We start from the raw sequence: 20,235 nt of genomic DNA on the forward strand, positions 1-20,235 counted from the left end.
TTTTATCAGTAAGACGTTTCTTACAACCACTTTTCCTAAGTCCTAGAGTACAATGATTAGTCCTTAAAAAGACCCTGAAGCTCTACAAGATCTTAAATCCCTACTAAATTATCAAATAAATAGTATACGCTATAGTTTTAGAATTTATTTTACTTTATTGCACTCTAATTCTTTTAAAATAGTATCCTGCACATGATGTACATTGTAATTCCCAGTTACTCCTCAACAATGTAAGTGGCCTGAAAGTGAGGAATCCTTGTTCACTTTTATAAACATTATTCCATGAAGGGAGCATATGTGAAAAAATCAGAGGATATACATACTGACAAGTTAATGTATGTCTTTGCACATTATCCATCGTGGAAAATCCTAAGATACAATGATTCTTTAATCATAGTAGCTCAGAAGTGAGCGTGTGGGCCTTTTGCCCTGCACCAAAGCACATTTTCCTCATGGAAAAATTCCCCCGCAGAATCTGCCTCTTCTTCCAACTTACAGTTGCCCTAATCACATCACCAAAAGGATCATGAGGTGGGTCCTCATCCAGCTTTTCAGTCCTGTGTAGAGTCTGTGGGCCCACTTTCAACTCCAGATACTTCAATAGCTGAAAACTCTGTGTCAATAAGTGGTTTCAGAAATGTCTCAACCTTAGTTAGTCTTTGCTTCAGTTTCTGCTGCATTGACTCATACTCAGCCAGGATCCGAGCAAACCTTGTTTGTAGGAGGTCTACTGACCCCTCCATTCGAGTGACCTTCTCTTCAAGATCTTTAGGATCACTTCCAGCGTTTGCAATATTTATATCCAGTAGACCATCTTTCATCAAGATTTGCTTCCCTTTCTCTTCTAGCATACCTTTGGCATCTGGGTACTCAGTTAGAGCTTCCATGAGGTCATCTTTTGACAGACAGAACAGATCTGAGTAGCCAATGCTTTTAATATTGGCCGTTCTTCGATTGCCAGCTTTGCTGCCTTTAATGTTAAGGATGCTGATCTCACCAAAGTAGCTGCCATCACTCAACACCACAAACTGAGTGATTCCATCATCTGCCACCACAGCGAGTTTGCCTTCCTTGATGATGTACATCTCTCGTCCAATATCCCCTTTCTTGCAAATGTAATCTCCAGGACTGTAGACTTGGGGTTGTAATTTCAAGACCAACTCCACCAACAAACCAGCTTCACAGTCAGCAAAAATCCGCACCTTTTTTAATGTGTCTAAGTGAACACTGATGGCAATCTCTGCTCTTAGTTTATCAGGTAGATACTTCAAGACTTCTCTCTCATCAACTGTTTTTTTGTTGGTCCACAGATAGTCAAACCATTTAATAACTCTCTTCTCCATATCTTTGCTTACATTTCGAAAATGCATATATTGCTTGATGGCATCAATTCTTGCTTGAAATTCTGCTCTGGCTGCATTCATGTTGGAAATCATAGAACCTATGTTACCAACAATGGTAGCAAAAATTAATACTCCGATTAAGAAATCAACCACCACAAAGACATACTCAGAATCCCTCACAGGAGGTGGTGTTTCACCAATGGTGGTCAAAGTTAGTGTAGACCAGTAAAGGCTGTACACATATTTTCTAGCCAAACGGCCAAATTCAGGATCATTAACATCAGGATAGACCCATGTGTCATTTCCAAATCCAATAGCTTTGGAAATAGAGTAGTACACACATGCATTCCAGTGGATAATGATGATGATGTACATAACAAGGTTAGAAATCCTGAAGATGTTTGGGTAGTTTGTCCTTGTTTCTGTTCTCTGGAAGAACTCAAACATACGAGACAGCCTTAACAGTCTGTTTAATCTAATTTCTGGATAGTTCCACCCCAGCTTAAAATACAGCAGATCAGTTGGTACCACTGATAGAACATCAAGTTTAAATTGCAAGTTTGATTTATATTTCTCTATGAGTTTACGCTCTTCCTTCACCAGCAGTCCTTGTTCTAAATAACCTAAAATAGAAAAAGAAAAGTCAATTTAATGTTTTTCCTTTTTATGCCATTGTGAATTTTTCTAAAGTAACTCTCAAGGAACTTTGTTGAGTTCAAAACAAGAATTCACTTTCAATAAATATTCTTTTACCAATGTAGAAAGATATGAGCACCAATCAACATATGGCTGTGGAAGATATTCTTTTGCAGGAAGAAAAAATCTTTATAAGTAAGAAATTATATGCAATGTATATATACAATGTATATATACAAATCTCTCTAGAACCAGCATCGCCATCCAGGTAAAACCATTTCTTTCATGAACAGTGTTCTTGGAAAGTTTCCTGAACACCCTAGCACTGTGCCTAATGTCTCACACCACTCTCTTGTGAGAATCTCAGCCCCACCCTTGAAGCTTGGGTCCTGCCTTGCTGTCTAACTATTATGCATATTCTTGCCTTGCTCCTTCAGTGTGAGGCGTAAGTGTCTATTGAGGCTGAATTTTCATCTCTCCTCCTTGCCCCCCAGGCTTCCTTAGACATCTGGGATCTTCCCTTCTCTTATGCTGCTACCATAGGCCTTGTGTATTAAACCCAGAATTTCAGCACTCTGACATTACACTAGGGAAAGAATTTGTTCCTCCTCCTATATGCTGCCTACCAGAGCTGCAAACAGGACAGAACAACTGGAGCATTGCTTCAGCGCACTGATATTTAGAGAATGTTTCTATTTTACATAATGATTCTTAAAAGCTATACTCTGTGTACACTGGTTACATTTGCATGTGGAGAGCAGTGTAGAAACAATGAGCTTATAACTACTTGACAAGAATACTTCATGTAGGATGCTATCAGATCCTGCTCCCTGGTCAATAAGGCCTCACCATGAACCACAAAGTTGAGTTAACGATATGTTTCCTGTTTCTTATAAAATTTCTAGTACAGCTCTGCTGAGTACAATGACATTTTTCCCCACGCCTCTTCAAGGTATATCTCTGTTAGGTAGCAATTACCCTTTTCCCACAGAACTGGCAGACTGTTTCTGCTCTCTCTATTCTTTTCACCTGGCATGAACCCAGTGAACAAGATAATGGAGGAAAGCCACTAATCCACATTCAAAAGGTTGCCTAGTAACCTCCTTCTGCATCAGTTGGAGTGGCCTAAGCCTGTGGGTGAGTATATGGTACTCTTGCTTTCAACCGTGCCTTTTCTTCTAAAACAGATTTTTGCAAGTTTATTTTGAAGAATACTTGAATTAGAAAATTTCAAATTATAGAGATAAAAGCATGAAACAGCAAAATATCCAAAACTGAACATATTTACCTGTCCTTGTTCGTACAAACATATCGAGAAGATAAATAACATCGGATAAGTAATCAAAAATGAGCCAATATTCTAGGTAATCAGACTGAAGTTCATCAAAACATGCTCTGTAAAAGAAAAACTTGTACAAATTAAATAAAGTGGGGGCCAATTTAGGTAAAAGTCCACTTTCTATAATTTTTTTATTGAGGTATGATTGACATATAATATCCTATTAGTTTCAGGTATACATCATAGTGACTCAACATTTATATACATTATGAAATGGTCACCACGATAAGTCTAGTTACCATCTGTCACTATACAAAGTTATTACAATATTATTGACTATATTGCCTATGCTGTACATTACATCCCTGTGACTTATTTATTTTATAACTAGAAGTTTGTACCCTTAATCCGCTTCACCTATTTAACTGGCCCCCCAATACCTCTCCTGTCTGGTATCCATGAGTTTGTTTTCTATATCTATGAGTCTGTTTCTGTTTAGTTTTGTTTGTTCATTTGTTTTGTTTTTTAGATTCCTCATGTAAGTGAAATCGTATAGTATTTGTCTTTCTCTCTCTGACTTATTTCACTGAGCAGTATACCCTCTAGGTCCATATGTGCTGTTGCAAATGACAAGATTTCATTCTTTTTTATGGCTGAGTAATATCTCATTGTGTGTGTGTCTGTATATATATGTATACATGTACTACATCTTCTTTATACATTCATCTATCGATAGACACTTGGGTTGCTTCCATAATTTGGCTATTGTAAATAATGCTACAATGAACATAGGGGTGCATATATCTCTTTGAATTAGTGGGCTTAGCAATATTTTTTAGACCAGTTTCCTCAGGCAAGGACAACAAAAGCAAAAATAAACAAATGGGACTACATCAAACTAAAAAGCTCTTGCACAGTGAAAGAAACTATCAACAAAATGAAAAAGCAACCTACTGAATGGGAGAAGATAATTGCAAATCACACATCTGATAAGGAGTTAATATCCAAAATAAAAAGAACTTATACAACTTAATACCAAAAAAACCCCAAACAACCCAATTAAAAAACAGCAGAGGACTTGAATAGACATTTTTCCAAAGAAATGACATACAGATGGCCAACAGGCACATGAAAAGATGCTCAACATCACTAATTATCAGGGAAATGCAAATCAAAACCACAATGAGATACCACCTCATACCTGTCAGAATGGCTATTGTCAAGAAAAACAATAAATAACAAATGTTGGCTAGGGTGGAGAAAAGGGAACTCTTTTACACTGTTGGTGGGAATGTAAATTGGTACAGCCACTATGGAGAACAGTATCAAGTTTCCTCAAGAAATTAAAAAGAGAACTGCCATACGATCCAGCAATTCCACTTCTGAGTATTTACCCAAAGAAAACAAAACTCTTTGTTATCATGATGAGAAGTATAACGTGCTAAGGCTAGGAGGGGTCCTTAGAGTCCATTTAACCAACCTTGGCTTTCCTGAATCTTTCTAAGTGGTTGGACTTAGTTTTCTCACACTTCTGAATTCTAACATTCTTTCCTTTATACTAGTTGGCTTTGTTAAGAATAAATGACCTCAAGCTAAAGTCAAAATACGTTGGGTGAAACACATTGATAAACAGGTTCATATTGACTATCTGTACCCAAAATGCCTCAGGAAATTGCACTTGGCCCTGGATGGCTGAGATATCTACTGTCTAAAAGACAGGGAACTATACAAATCACTTGGGAAACACATCTTGCTCTAGAACAACCTAGATCCTTGATCTTTTTCTACTCTTGGCAACATTTTTTCTTGTGGGTCAAAGAAAATATAGTTTCTCCCAAAGTTCTAGTTAAATGATGGAGCACTCAAAAGTTTAAAAATATCCCTCCACTCCTCATCCCAGTACTCGATTTCCAAGTATATTGGGAACCAAAGCACCTACTCCTGATCTTAGGAAAACACATTGAAAATAATGTAGCCTCTCTGTACAACCTGTGGTAGAAAAAGGAGGTCCTGAAGAGTCTAGGTCAAACTGTTAATCAGTTAACTTGGAAACTAGAAGTGGGCCAAGATACACAAAAATATATAAACACCTTGCAATAACCATAGTCCAGTTGTACATGACGGGTAAGGTGATGCAAAACAGCCAGTTATAATATGTGTTTCCCGATGGATCAATAACCATGACTTCTTTCTTCTCTCTAGCAACAATGAGAAATAAAGGGGAAGGTTATCAAGAATCAAGAATATTTTTATTTTAAATACCAAATATGGTTATGCCCATCACCCACAATTAATAAAATAGAAGTAAGTTGAAGAAGCCCACTCTACAGTGGGAAGAGTAGCTTGGCACATGTGCCCTAGTCATAAGTAACTAGTGAGGGGTGGATAGATAGTTAAATTACTAGTCTTACACTAAACCATACATTAGACTTTTATTAAAGCCTTTGTTTTACTGATGCTGAGGACACTCCAGCTACAAATAAGGAATCATGGCGTAGGTTATGCCAAACTCTAGATATTCCACAGACCCCTTAGGTAGGTTATGGGTGGTAGGAGAATGGTGGCTTTGCCACTCCCCTACCAGGTAACAAAGCAACCAGGAACTACACTGGGAGGGGGAATTTGGGGCTTCTTTCTCATCTGTGTGGAAAGAATATAGCACAATCCAATAAAAAGTGCTTGTTCTTAAGCATGCATGCAGGATTAAGAGAGGCAATAGAGGGCAAAGGTAGGGAGGAAGAAAATATATGGTCAAATGGAAATTTTTAAAACTTTTCTGGTATCAAGCCTATATTTTTAAAGACTTCTCCCTTTATACAAACTTCAACAACTTTCTAACAGGCACAAATAATTGAACCATTGTCTGGTAAAGAGTTTTCTTTAAGTAAGTTTAGAAAACAATTTTCCCTTTAATAAAAAGTAAAAAGATAGCTTTGCAAATGTCATTCAGCCTTACCCTTGTGAAATTCTAACTCTCAAATGTTTGTTTTAGAAAGGATATCAAATGACTGATGTTTTGATAGCATTTGCATCGTTCTCAAAATTAGGCATGGCTTTTTTTTGGAATGAGACTTTTTTACTTTGGAACATTTGTCATACAGTATTTTTTAGTCAAAAATGTTAATGATGTTATTAAATTTTTATTTCATTAAAAAAACTGACGGGGCCAGCCAGCTGGCGTAGTGGTTAAGTTCGAGCGCTGGCTGCAGCGGCCCAGGGTTCGCAGGCTCGGATCCCGGGCACGGACCAACACACTGCTTGTCAAGCCATGCTGTGGCAGTGTCCCATATAAAGTAGAGGAAGATGGGCATGGATGTTGGCCCAGGGCCAATCTTCCTCAGCAAAAAAGAGGAGGATTAGCAACAGATTTTAGCTAAGGGCTAATCTTCCTCACAAAAATTAAAAAATAAGAAACTGATAGTAAGATCCTAGGAACCCAATTCTCCTTGGAGCCTAAATATCTCCCAGTGGTAAGTTTATCTTCACCAGTGCTTGGTGAAAGTGAAAATTCTTCATGAAAAAGCTAAGAAGAAGGCTACCATTGCTCATTTTAAGAAAATTAGAAAAAAGTTTTAATTCACATTTGATAACAATTTGTTTAGTCTTTACACGAGGCCTCTTTACTATAAAGTTTCAGGAAATTATCCCTACATCCAAAACCTACCACAAATTCATTTCTAATTTTAATGTCAATAAAAATACTTACTCTCCTTTCTTATCTTGGCCTTTCTCCCCTTTCTTTTTCTTCTCTTTGTCCTTTTCTTTCTTCTTTTTCTTCTCTGGGTCCTTTTTATTTTCATTCTTATCATCTGACTTGCTGAAAAAGTGAGAGATGTAGTTAGTAGTAAAATACAAAAATGTTGTGAGCAGAAAAATGTGGGGTCACTCATGCCAAAGTCTAACTTACCTCTTCTTTTCTTTTTTCTTTTTCTTTTTTTCTTTTGGTTCTCTAAAGAAGAAACAATATCTCTGTCACATAACCAAGTTACATTCTGACTTCCATTCTTATCTACTTTCCTCTCCGTTGAGCAAGAATTCTCAGCCTTGAGTTCAAAGACCTTGCCCCGTGCTCAGAAACCAGAAATCCGATCTCCTAATGGAGAGTTCTACAAAAAATGGACATGCATCCAGATAATAAAACAGACAAACATTCCTGGATTAATGCATGTGGAAAATTGAAGAAAATGGAGGTGGATAAAGGTGTAAACGTAAGGAGGTAAATTTTTGAAACAATAGCCCCCAAAAAAGTGCACCTTTGAAGTCTCAATGTATACAAAAAACTAGTTTCTATAATTTAAGCTTCTTTGATATTATTTATATTTATCCTTGAATAAGAGCTTCGAGAATTTCAAGAAAATGCCATCAATTTTCTTTAGAGGAGTAATCCTGACTGAAGCAATATTTTACGAGTAGTTAAAAAGCTCTGTGGTAACACAGTGAAATCCTCAATCTTAGAATCATTCATTGGATTTGAGATCACCTTTTTTCGATATACAATTTCTTCTTGAATGGAGATTATATGATTAGAGGCTTCTTTCTACGACTGGCTTTCTCTATCAGCAGAGGAATGGATTCTGGGGTCAGACAGGCCTAAGGTCATAGCAGACTCCCATTGTTGGCTCAGATGTCTTGGGAAAATTTATTATTCAGACATGAAAGAACAGGCATCACTCTGACTATCACTAGGATTGTCAGAGAAGGCTGTTAGGGAGGTAGGTCTAAACCTAGGCCTCAAAGTATGGGTAAGAATTGGAGAAGTTGAGAAGAAGAGGGAGGATGCTAAAGGGAGGGAAATTTTTAGGTGCAAATGTACAAATGCACTTCATCTGGGTATGAATGACCCAGCAGAAGTGGAAAGCTGTTACTGAGGAGAAATGGGAGATAAAATTGACAGTGAGGTGAGGGTTGGCATCTAAACTTGTCATGTACAAACAGGAACAGAACATAAAGTTGAATGAGGGAGAATTGATCGCTATGGGAGCACATTCCTGTGATACAGGATTTAACACCCTAGCATAGATCCTGGGAGATGGTGCCAACACGCTGCTTGGATGGTTCATGGAAGCTCAGAAAAGGTGATGGCCCACACTAAGTGAAATAGAAATTACAAAATGCCATGACAGATGATGGAGGAAGGTATCAAAAAGACTCAGAGAAGTGGTACACTAAAGTGGATATACTATGTAAGGAAGATAGACCACCAGCTGATTATGTTCCCCAAGAGGGCTCAGAAGATGCAAAAGTGATAAGGAATGTGCTGGTGACAGGGGCACCAGCATTACTGAGAAGTGGTGCTGTCCTCTGTAGGCCAGGGCTAATAGTGGGAGAGCTGGTACAGAACTGGATTCCCTGAGAGCAATAGGGATGACAGGATCTAGAAATAACAGAGACCAGTGGCATGCTTCCCCATCAGAAGAGAGATGGGTCCCGTAATTGTAATTTGCAGTAAGGTGAGCATGGTAGTAAGGGTAGGGGTCTTAACCCGTAGAGAGCTATGGAAGAGGTTAGAAGAATATTGCATTTCTAGACAGATGGGCATCCAGTTGGCTTGTTAGGGTATTATTTAACATACAATCAAAACAAATCAGGAATGGATGATCAGGAGGTTGAGAGCAACTTACCCAATAAAAAGTCACAACCCCTTGAACAGTTTCTAAACCTGAGCCAGTTCTCAGAAATGAGACCACTGACTGGAAGAGAAGCCATGCCCCTGTGAAGAAGGACACTGCAACACCATTATAAGTATATTCAGTAATAATTTCCCTGGTCTTTCCCCCAAAGAAAACCTATGGTCATTTACTTGGATAACTGTACCTTGAGGAAAAAAGAATACCTAGATACATTAAAGACTTTTTGGTACAGGACCCAAGTTGATATTGAGACCCAAGGATTGAAGCATCATCATGCCCCCTTATTAAAGTGAGGGGCGAAGGGTAGCCTGGTAATAATAGCCTGTATGATATACAACTTTTGGGGCTTCCACTGGGTCTACAGACCTTGTGGTCATTTCTCCAGTTCCTCAAAGTAAAAGTATATATTTAGTCATCGGCAGAACCCTCATCCTCACTATTTGTTTGGCTTGTGAAGCAAGAGTTATCATAATAGGGAGGACCAAGTGAAATGCCTAAAACTGCCTCTTACTTGCTGGCCAAAAATAATATTGCATCCTGGACAGGAAAGGAAATGCAATCCTTAAACACCTAATGCACACAAGGGTCATGGTCCCCCATCATATCCCCATTTAATTCAATGTCTGGTCCCTACAAAAACTAGAAGGATTTTGGTGGATGGCAGTAGACCACTGCAAAATCAACCACGTAGTAGCCCCAACTGCAGCTGCTGTGCCGGATGTGGAAAACGATGCACTCACCAGAACTATACTATATACCTAAGGTTCTGGGCCAGTCATGCTGAATGTGTCATTTTTCATCACTGTCAGGGAAGAGGATCAGAAACTATTTGTATTCACATGGCATGGAAAACAGTACACATTTACAGTCTTTTCCAGGGCTGAGTAACTCTCCAACGTCATGACACAGTCTAGAGGGGCCTGGACCATCTAGACATTCCTCCTCACATTGGTCCACCATATCCATATCAATGATATTATGTTAATTGGGTACTGAAAGAGGATCATCTAACCATAGGACAGAAAATGGCTGCCTACCACGAGCTGGAATCTGTCAGAACTACCAAGTCATAAGGTTAGACAGCAATCTACCATACGATGTAGTGTTATATCTTGGATTGAGCATGAACTAGAGGGCATAAGTAAGCTGCCCACGCAGGTGGCTCAGCACTCTCTCTCCACGTCATCTACCACTGCTGCATCAGCACCTATCCCTCAACTCCCACCTATGCCCATATGTGGGTCTTTTAGGAACAACTGATGGAGCATGGTCTATAGATGGATCTGCTTGGCATCTGTATGCAAGCCAAAATGGGCTGTGTTTACACCATAGCCCCACTTAGGGGTCGCCTTCAAAGACAGTGGTGAGGTTAATTTTCCCAACGGCACAGCTTCAAGCAATGCGTAGTTATCTGCTTTGTGTGGAAAAAGAAACAGCCCAAATTAAGAACATACAAGGACTCATGGGTAGTCCCAATGCCTTGGCTGGTTGGCCAGGCTGCGGAAAGAGATTGAAAGATCAGGAAAAATAGTTCTGGAGTATAGGCAGACTCAATGGACTTACAGGCGTGAGCACAAAATTTGAAAATCTTTGTATCCCATGTTAATGTCCATCAAATAGCATGCACCATGAAGAAGGCACAAAACAACCAAGTAGACAGAATGACTCAGCCAGCTGACGAAGCCAGTTTCTGTCATTGGCATCCCCAGTACTGGCACAATGTGAATATTAATGGGGCAACCATGGTGGCAGGGATGGAGGCTATGTATGGGCCCAACCCATGAGTTCCCATTCATCAGGGTGATCTAGCTGCTGTTGCTGAATGTCCAGCCTGCCAATTATGGAGACCAATGCTAAAACTCCAATATAGCACCATTGCTTGAGGAAAGCAGTCAGTTACTTGATGGCAAGTTAATTACATTGGATCCCTTCCACCATGGAAAGGGCATTAAATATCTTGATTTGAATCAATATATGTTGTGGGTATTAATTTGCTATTTTTGCCACAGGGCTTTGACCAGTGCCACTAGCCAGGAGCTTACAGAGTGTGATGCACTAACACAGAAAACTGCATAACATCACTTTGGGACCACAACATCACCAAGGGACTCACTTTATAGCAAAGGAGATGTGGCATTGGACACTGATTGTGGGATCCAATGGCCTTATCATATGCTGCACCACTCAGAAGCTGCTGATCTGATAGAGTTATGGAGTGGCCTTTTGAAGGCACAGCTGAGGTGCTGATAGATTTGATACCCAAGGAAGATGAGGTGCTATCCTCCAGGATACTGTATATATGCTAAATCAATGACCATTATATGGTGCTCTAGACCTATACAGAATGCAGTGGTTAGGAGCCAAGGAGTGTCTAAGTAGGAGTGACTCACATAGGGAATGTGTGCTTCCCATCCCAGCAACTTTAGGCTCTGTGGATCTAGAAGCCCTGGTTTCCAGAAGGGTCATGCCTCTGCCAGGGAACATAGTTAGAGTCCAATTAAATATTAAGCTATGACTACTCCCCAACCACTTTGAGCCCCTCATGCCATAAAACCAATAGGCGGGGAAGGGAGTCACCATATTGGCAAAGGTAATTGACCTTGATCATCAGTAGTAGATAGTGCTGCTGTTACACAATGAGGGGAAGGAAAATATATCTGGCACCCAGGTGATCCATTGTGGTGTCTTTTGGTATCCCCCAGCCCTGTTTTAGTGATAAATGGATAAGTACCATAGCTATGACTTGAGAAAGGCATGGTAACCTCAAATCCTTCAGGGATGAGGCTCTGTATCATTCATTCCACCAGGTAAGTCATCGAGACCAGCAGAAGTGCTGGCCAAGGGTGAGAGGACTCTAGAATGAGTAGGAAAGGACGGGAAAAGGAATTTCAGTTGAAGCCTCAAGACCAGCTGCAGCTATCAAGGATCCTGTTAATTAACCTTCCTCTTATAAGCTTCCCTAGGAAAGAACAACAACAAGAATCTTGGAGTGAGTATTCCCAAATGGCATGAATTTTCTATAGGAAGAAAGTGGAGCTGAGCAGTGCAAGAGGTGTGCTGTATCGATGCAGTGGTGCGTAGGACTTGAGCACTCATTCCCCACCTCCCAAGAGCACTGGTTGCTGACAGCTCACAGTTTCCCTCTCCCTTGGCTGGCCTTGGCTGAAGGAAGCCGCCATGTTCAAAGTTACACCCCTAGGTGCAGCCCTTATCCAATGACCGTGCATGGGTACAGGCCCAGTCCTATTGCCCAACTATGGGATAACTCTGAAGGACGATCCCTGCTCCAGAGCTCCTCAAGGGATCACATGACATATCAACTCTCTCTATTCTCTGAAGTTCAACTCTCCCCTCTGCCCAGTCCTGCTCCCCTAACTCCCTTCTAGGTGTTGTTCCTGAGAGCACTCCCAATAAACCTCTGCACACAAACCTCCATCTCAGAGACTGTCTCCTGGGAAACTTGACATAAGACGCATTGGCTCAGAATGGAAAGGATTAATAATGTTTCATTTATGTTTCTCAGCCACCCTTTCCACACGGAGGAGCAATTGCATGTACACCATAGACATGGTTTTTCTACATGTATTCAAATAAGTGAATAAATAAATACTACTTTTAATATGGGTAGCTACATTTTTCAGAAATAAATAACCAAACAAAAAATTAATAGAATATCAGTACCATTGTATTAGAATTTATCTAGCAAATATCTGCTCTCTAACAGATTCAAATATATTCCTACCTTTTGACTGCTTTTCTTTAAAAACAAAGCTTTGATTTTCTATTGTAAATGTACTTACTGGTCCTTATTGCTGCTGTTGTTAATGTTGAAAAGCGCAATGGCACCAGGCAGGTACTGATCCCTGGGAAATGAAAAAGTACAGTGAAATCGTAATAGTCGCCAACTGTATAATGTCCGTGGTAAGCAAACAGTTTTAAAGAACAAATTCTTTTCAGTTTCTACTCATTACTAATGATTGCCCAGACAGCTTTCGAAAAGATAGAGCCTCCATGAAGCATGAGTTGACAAATATCAGTGCCATGAACCAAAGTGATTAGAAAATGCCTACTGATCAATGTTCACACCAAGAACTAGCATCCTTCTTGGCCTCGAGTGAGCCAACTTGGATGCCACTAACTCTCAGCAAGAGACCTAAGACTTAGATTGTCAGGGAAGCCAGGAAGAGAATAAAAGACAAATAAAAATGGTGGAAAAGCTGGAGGTGGTCAGTGGGAAGAGAAATAGGAGGAGAAAAAGGAGGGAGAAAAAGTAAACATGTCCCATAGGATGGGAACCCCCGATCCACACCAACACCACACTGCTTCCACACCCTCAGGGTTGTGTGTTTGAAGTTTCCATGACTCTTTATTTCCTACTAAGGATTTTGAGCTTTTCTCGTCTACTCACCCTCCAGTGCTCTACTTCCCTGAAAGTAGGGTCAGATGGGACAGAGCATTTTAGAGAACAACAGCCAACCCCTCTCACATACAATTGCTTCAGGACCCTGGAAGAAGGATCAGAAAGGAGGAAAACAGAGAAGACTGGGGCATGAGGTTTCTTAAGGGACAGACGCGGGTCTCAAGGAAAATGATCAGCAAGAGTGTTTATGAGTTGGAGCCCCATGGCCATGAATCATCATGAGGCAGTGGCAGTTTCCCAAGAGAGGAAAAGGAGAAGGAACAGAAGTAGCAAGTTACTCCCGAGATCCTCCACAGTGGCTGGGTAGCAGGAGCATTGGCCAAGCCCACTAAATGGAGGAATACAATATCTTTCTTTCATCTAAATAATAGTTTATAAACAGATAGGGAGGGATAGATTATACTGCTCACCTCTGTGATGGTTGTCCCCTTTTGTGTGAATTTTTTCTAATGGAATCCCTTGCATGGGGGTTTTCACTCTCTGATTCTTCAACCATAGAGGCACTGTCATCATCATCAGAAAAGGAGCTTACGGTCCAACAGGAGGCAGGGATGAATTAGATCATTGTTTTAAACCATTGTGGAGGAAGAACATTTCTCATTAGGGGGACCATTGCCTCATCTCTTCTCCTTCCCTCTCAAACTAACACATATAACAAATTTTAATTAGAGTGAAATGAGAACTGTACAAAATACATAGTATTAGACAGAGTATATGCACAACTCAGTAAAATGCATGTAATTAAGAAACTACTTTCTAGGTCTTTCATATTTCATTTGTTTGATGAATTGGTTAATGTTAATATTTATCAAGTAGAAAGTATGCTACTTGTGCTTTAGGTCATATCATACAGTTGTATGAACTAACTTGTGATAACATTCCCTTCCACTAAAAATAAGTCAACCACATTTATACATGTTCTATTCATTTATAGGGTAACCACTTTAAATTATACTTTTAAAACATGCTAGCATTTCACACTCGGTATGTTTTTCACATTTATCTATGGCAATGTTATCCCTTTAAGATGTGAAATGTCCCATGAAGAAAGGTCTTGCCAGTGACTAAGTAAGTATTTGGCATAGATGCTTCTAAATAATGACCACAATAAATATCTATGTTCATTTCATTAAGTTATGTTGTTCCAAAGTATAAACAAATTCACTAAATTAAATAAATTACAAAGTTCAAGGTTATAAATAAAAAGTTAAACAGAAATTAAACCTAGTTAAATTTAAGAACTGTCGCTGGTATTAAAAATGGATGAAAAAATGCATGGATTTACCTGCATGCTCCATTTTCCATCCTTCTTATTTCCTTTTCGATATCTGGTACAATCACATTGGGAATGTTTACAAAAGAGTGCTGTGTATTGATAATATTTTTCTTCATGGTTAGTTTAATATCTGGGGAGAAAGAAGTCTTATTAGTAGGATGATTTTTTATATATTTACCTATATAATCAAAAGTTTCACTCAACCATTCTTCTAAGACTGTATTAACAATTTTATTTCTAGTTATATGTAGGAATTATTCTTTAATAGAATACAGTCTTGGTCTAAGCCCTTAATTACCACTAGTTAGTTTTTTCTATACTTTTTAAAATTCAAGAATATACTAGAGGTGTAGAACTTTTTTTTTTTTTTTTTTTTTTTGGATTTACCCTGACTTTGAAATATTCATGTAATGTAAGTGTAGAACAAAACTATAGGGACCTCACACACACATCAATCAATCAAGTAACAATAAAAAAGTGGTAAAATAAAATACTAAAACGGGTGTAATCAGCTGTGAATTTCTAAGGCATTCAGAAAAAAAGGGTCAAGCTTTGGAGTGAATAAGGAAGCCCTTGATCCACATTTTTAGCAAGTCATTTTTAGCAAGTTCCCTAAATTATTCTGAACCATATAGTGCTCGGCTTCCCGTGCAACCAGTTCGGGCATCAGGAGAACCAAGAACGGAGAGATCCTAAATTCTCCCAAGGACGTCCGACCCGGAGGCGGGTTCGAGCCCAACTTCATGCTCTTAGAGAAGTTCAAGGCGAATGGCGCGCTGGCGCACCGGCTCTTCGCCTTCCTGCGGGGGGCTCCGCCAGCGCCCCGTGCTGGCGCCGCTGCTCTCATGACCCACTCCAGGTTCATCACCTGGTCACCAGTGTGCCGCAACGACGTCACCCGGAACTTGGAGAAGTTCCTAGTGGGCCCGGACCGTGTGCCTGCGCGCAGGTACAGCCGCCGCTTTTGACCTTCAACATCGAGCACGACATCAAAGCCCTGCTGTCCCAGGGGCCCAGCTGTGCCCAGGGCTCCCCTCCACCCCCGCTGCTTGGCAGTCATAGCGCTGCCCTCTGGGATTTCATCCATGGAGGTGTTTTCCTCTAAACCTGCACGGAGGAAACGCCTGATATCCAGGAAAATCCCCCGAGGTGGGCGCTGGGTGTCCATCCCAACCTCCCCTCTCCCAGACCAAGGCTCCTCACTAAGAAAGTGCCGGGTGTCAGCAAAATAGACAAACAAACAAACAAAAACAGTATCTGGTTACGGGTTCCAAGAGCAGTGCCACGGTTTACCAGCGCTTGTACTGAAGGTCCCGTGCCATGGTCGTGCTGGTGACGACCCAAAGAAGAACAACGTGCTGAGAGGGTGACCTGAGGATGCTGGACAACTTCAACACGTCCCATACCTCCACCTTACCCCGGATCGCTGCTCATCTATCCATCCCTCCCCCTCCCCCACAACACCCACACCTAGCCTGCGCTCCCAGGTTTTTATTACATGGCTTGGGGATTTTTCCTTTGTTATTTTTCTACCACTCATTTCTGGATTTCTGCGGGAAACTTGCCTTTGTTATTAATAAAATAGAAAAGCAAAAACCAAAAAAAGAAAAAGAGGAAATCCTTTGGTGTGGGAAAACGTGTAAAATACATTTCATTCCTTATAGTAGAATAATGAATGACTCACATTTCGTAAAATATTAAATCTCCAAGTGAGGATAGCAATAAATAGTGCTCTTTATTTCACTCTAGTATTCAAACAACTAAGGAAAATAACTAGCAGCCAGTAGTTAGCAAATAGTAAATAGAGAATTCTTGTGATGTTTGTTAATGAAAGTGTACGTGTATTTTAAAATATAATTAAAGCAATTTCTACTAAGAAATAACAGCTTTTTAAGAAGAGAGTTGCTTCATTGGCTCCTTTTTAGCATCAGAATGTGGCTATTCTGGTTATATTTACAGAATGCCAATTTCCTATTGTCATCAATAAACACTCTCTCTGAAAGACTTCTTGCCTTATGACTAGGAAAGGGAGACTATATGATTATTTCATCCATCACAACATAGAAAAAATTGTGTAACAGATTAAATAAGTACAGAAAATATTATCCAATATTTAAGAACAAGCCAAACCTGGCTTTGCTTGGACCTGAAGAAAAAAAAGAGTCACTTCCTTTCACCTATAATTTCTTATTGGCCTAAGTGTTCTACATAGGAAAAAAACTTTTTTTTATTACACTCACTTTTTTCATACATAACCACTCTAGGGAAAAAACCAGAAAGTATAAATAGAAAAATAAAGATACTCAAAATTCCACTCCAGACTTTCTAATTATTTATGGACATATTTTCCCCACTGCTTTTATGGTTCTCTTTTTCACATTTAAATTTTAATCTACCTCAAATTTATTTTGGTGTAAGGTGTGAGGTGGGGATTAACTTTCTATTTTCTGAATGGCTAGCCAATATTCTAAATAGCACTTAATCAATACTCAATAGTCCATCTTTTCCCTACTGATTTAAAATGTCATCATCCTAAACTTGCCTTATCAGCCATAGAGATTTTGATAGAGTTTGCATTAATATCATAGAATAAGTTGGGAAATTATTTTCCTTTATGTTTTTGAAAAAGTTTTTACTTTTAGGTCTTGCATTTTTACTAATTCCTAGATGATTTATATTTTTGTTTCTATTGTCATTAGGGTAGTTTTCCCCTGATATATTTTAACTCATTACTTTTGCTATGTCAGAAAATTACTTTTCTTTATTTTGAGACCAGCCACCTTAACTGGCCTTTAGAAAAATTATTTTTAATAGTTTTTCTGTTAAATAATTTGTTTTCAGTAATATTACTTACACAAAATTATTATTTTCTTTCCTCTTTTTTGAGAAGTATTTAGCTTTGATGTCTAGTTACCTTGACTAAAAATTCCAGAACATAATAAGTAACAGTGTTGTTATTCCAATATCAAAACTGTCTTAACAGATACCTTGTGTAGTTCTTGGCTTTATGAGAATGTTTTTAGAGTTTCACTCTTAAGCATAGTGTTGACTGTTGGTTTGAGGGAGATGCTTGATTCGTGTTGAGGCAGTTTCCATTTATTCCTATTTTACCAATTTTTTTAAATTGGAATTAATTTTGATTTTGATTAATGGCTTTCTTGCTTTTGTAGAAATAATCACATTTTTCCTTTTACTTTTTCCTCTTAATATGATGAGCTATATTTGTAAATTAATAGTTATGGAATAAACTCTTTTTGATTATGGTAAGTTTTTCATTTCATATGCTATTGGATCCTATCTGCTAATATTTTATTTTGAATTTTTACATTAAAAATGTTTGCATTGTATTAAAAGGTGAAATTAGTCTGTAGTTTGAGAGAGAGATTTTAATAGTAATTTTTTATTTTTTTCATATAATTTTCAACTCTTTTGGTATCGTAGGATTGTTAACAAGACATCTGAAAAGAACCAAAAGATTCTTCTTTTAAAGAATTCATTGCTTTGCTGGCTTTTCCAAACATGAATCTTTAATCGAAATTTATGGATCAAAGAAAAACAATTGCTTTTAGAAAGTAAGTTACAGCTTTCATTTTTAGCTGAATCACAAAGCCGATCACTTAAGTGAGGATGTAAAAAACTGCACAAAAATAAAGCAAAGCAAATGACTGAGAAAACCTTATGGGTAATTCAGGCAAAATTAATTTGGAACATGAACTATGAATGCCCAGGAAGCAGCCTATTCTATTGCTTGACATCAGGCTCTGACTTGGGTTCTAAACTTGGCTCTACCACTTAATAGTTGAATGAACTCAAGTGAGTTTTTTAACCTTATTGAACCTCGGTTGTCACATCTGTAAAATCAGAATAATAATATCTCTTTCATATCAAATAGCAGAAAGGATATGCTGTGCATTCCCACACACACAAACCCATACATACAAACATAATTAACTATGTAGCAGTGGTTCTCTCAAGTTAGTATGAATGATACCTGGGAAGCTTGTTTAAAATGCAGATTCCAGGTCTCTGCACTCGGAGTATGAATGAAGTATGATGTGGGACACATGGATCCACAATTTTATCAAGCCCTATAAGTAATTCTGCTTCAAGTGATTCCTGAATCACACTTAAAGAAACATTACTTTATGCTATTGGCCTTTGTGCATTACCTCAATCATATCTGTTTTTCTGAATACAGTAGTGGGAGAGATAAAATAATGCTCAGGAAAAGCTTCGAGGTTGCTGTTACCTCTCCAACATTTCAGATCTACAAATCTGAAAACTTTAGGATCAATTCTGGAAGACAAAACTCACAAATGGCTATTATAACAAAATAGTCAATTTCATAACGAGAAATGTAGATTTAAATTGAAAAACAATCAATGAAATTCACTATATTAATAGAAAAAAAGATGAGAAAAATCATATGATCATTTCAACAGATGTAGAAAAAGCATTTGACAAAATTCAACACCTATTCATAATAAAAAAAACCCTTAGCGAATGAGGAATAGAAGGGAACTTCCTCAACCTGATAACAAACATGTACAAAAAACCTACAGCTAACATCATAAGAACAAGGCAGGGCAATTCTAGAGTACATGCAACATTTCAATGTTATACTGGAGGTCCTAGCCCTTGCAGTAAGACAAAAAAAAAAAAGAAAGAAAGAAAGAAAAGGCATCCATATTGGAAAGAAGTACAACTATCTTTATTTGCAGATAACATGATAGTATATGTAGACAACACTAAAGAATCTATTAAAAAAAATGTTAGAACAAATAAGTGAACTCAGCAAGTTCACAGGACAAAAATTCAATGTAAAAAATTAATTTTATTTCTGTATATTTGCAATGAATAATTAGAAAATCAAATGAAAATGAAAGCTATACATACCAAGCGATTAATGTCTAAGTCCAGTTCAGTAAAAAAATACCATGTACAAAGTTCTCTGCCAGATGCTGTGAGAAAGAAGCCCAAATATGACTCTGGCCCTAAAGAGCTTACAGCTAGTAGTGGGGAATAAGACAAAAGCACCACACTGAACACTGAATGGCTTGGGACTTATAAAGGCAACTAAAAAAAGGACTTGTAATTGTCAATCACCTCTTCCATTTCCAAGAGTATCTTTTCTTTGTTTCAAAATTAGTGGACATTGTAATGGTGTTATATTATGAGAAAAATATGATAGCTGGAATAACAGATATTTTTACAATTCTAGGGGAGTTTTAAAAAAGAAAAGAAAAAAAATTCTTTTTCAGCTAGATAATGAAGAGAGGTTCATGAGGAAGACGGCGCAGTATAGAAGCATGGTCTATAATCAGGGTTCAATCAGAAAAATGGCCAAATCAGATGGTTCAATAGAGACAATTTAATACAGAGAATTAATAACAAAGGTGCTGGAAAAACCAACACAGCGAAAGTGAAAAAACCCAGGGATGAGCAATAACAGGGCATTGCCACCACCCGTAGAGAGGAGAGATAGAGGGCAGAGGAAACTTACTAGAGCCTACAGCCGGGGCTGCCAGGCTGGAAGATGGAACCACTGTGGGAGATGCCTCCAGAAGCAAAGAATAAGTGGGAGAAATGACTTCACCACTCCTCTGCCCTCCATCTTCCACTAGTGCCTCCCAGTGGCTGAACCTAGAGCA

General features: G+C 38.6%; 1 protein-coding gene and 1 pseudogene across 1 annotated transcript; one reads left to right on the top strand and one right to left on the bottom strand.

Annotated features, from left to right (window-relative positions):
• Positions 1 to 551: 551 nt before the first annotated feature.
• Positions 552 to 14,706, bottom strand: CNGA1 (cyclic nucleotide gated channel subunit alpha 1). The gene is made up of 8 exons (XM_004419040.2): positions 14,594 to 14,706; positions 13,719 to 13,835; positions 12,689 to 12,751; positions 7,166 to 7,207; positions 6,965 to 7,075; positions 5,349 to 5,456; positions 3,268 to 3,374; positions 552 to 1,966 (listed from the first exon to the last, which is right to left on the bottom strand). The coding sequence occupies exons 1-8, from the start codon at positions 14,698 to 14,700 to the stop codon at positions 552 to 554; spliced, it is 2,070 nt and encodes a 689-aa protein (XP_004419097.1). The 5' UTR covers positions 14,701 to 14,706.
• Positions 14,707 to 14,742: 36 nt separating this feature from the next.
• LOC106801160 (glutathione peroxidase 1 pseudogene) lies at positions 14,743 to 15,689 on the top strand (annotated as a pseudogene).
• Positions 15,690 to 20,235: the final 4,546 nt, after the last annotated feature.

Source organism: Ceratotherium simum, chromosome 8 (genome assembly GCF_057802395.1).
Source record: "Ceratotherium simum simum isolate JZ-2026a chromosome 8, ASM5780239v1, whole genome shotgun sequence".
Lineage (NCBI taxonomy): Eukaryota > Metazoa > Chordata > Mammalia > Perissodactyla > Rhinocerotidae > Ceratotherium > Ceratotherium simum.